Raw genomic sequence first — 1015 nt, forward strand, 5'->3', positions numbered from 1 at the left:
ATTTATCATTTTATTAATTTACATATACGTTTATATTATGATTGGGATATGATATATGGTGAATCAGTGAAATTGTTTAAATTAGTCAAAATATTTTTAAAACCCAATTCACCCCCCCCCTTTTTGGGATCACACCAATTCCAATATTAAAGAAATTTGGAATTTTATTTATTGCGTGTATTTTAGTTACCAATATTGGAATATTAAACACGTTTTTGTATCCCTCATGAATTAAATAACTAAGTGGGTGAGGGAATTTATTACATATAAATCCCATGGTCTCTATCATTAGTTTATAGGTGAAGTAATTAATTTCATGTGATAATATTAGTATCTTCCTCCCCATCAAATGGAATTAATTACAGATTCACCAAGTATAAACTCTAGTAATTGTTAGTATTGGGTCTCCTCTCCATCTGGGGATTCACGACGGGACAATAGGTCTAGTATTATGTGATGGTATACACTTAGCTATGAATAATAGTATCCTCACCATCTGAGTCACTGCTATTGTTTATAGCACCAAAGCTAAGTCTGCAGTTTAATTTTTCTTGGCATAGTTACTTGCCTAGATAGTAAAATTAATAGGTCCTCACCTATCTACACAAATTTTGAATAGTAGATGACCTCCATCGAGGTATACTACTCATAGTGTTCTAGATTGTTGACTGATTCTTTAAAAAAAATATTAGTAGAGGGAACTGTATTCTTTTAATTGAATTAAAAGTTTATTATTGTTCATTATATTTTGTTATAATATGTGATTCTTAGGATTAAAATGGCTTTCAATCCCCTAACTATAATTCTCAAAGAAAACAAACTGGTTGGACCTAATTATATTAACTGGAAAAGGAACTTGGATATTGTACTAACTATAAAGGAGTACAAGTATGTGCTCGTAAAGGTATGTCCACAGAAAACAAGTATATGCTTGTAGAGGTGTGTCCACATAAACCCAGTGAAAGGGCAACTGATGAGGAAATCCAGGCTTACCTGAAGTCGATTAAGGCTGATG

At 31.8% G+C, this 1015-nt stretch overlaps 1 protein-coding gene across 1 annotated transcript in view; it reads left to right on the forward strand.

Annotated features, from left to right (window-relative positions):
• Positions 1–906: 906 nt before the first annotated feature.
• LOC131162679 (uncharacterized) overlaps positions 907–1015 on the forward strand; it is a 568-nt gene continuing 459 nt past the window's right edge. The window contains exon 1 of the mRNA XM_058119281.1: positions 907–1015. This exon is cut by the window's right edge and continues 43 nt beyond it. Coding sequence (XP_057975264.1) covers positions 907–1015 — 109 coding nt within the window.

Source organism: Malania oleifera, chromosome 8 (genome assembly GCF_029873635.1).
Source record: "Malania oleifera isolate guangnan ecotype guangnan chromosome 8, ASM2987363v1, whole genome shotgun sequence".
Lineage (NCBI taxonomy): Eukaryota > Viridiplantae > Streptophyta > Magnoliopsida > Santalales > Ximeniaceae > Malania > Malania oleifera.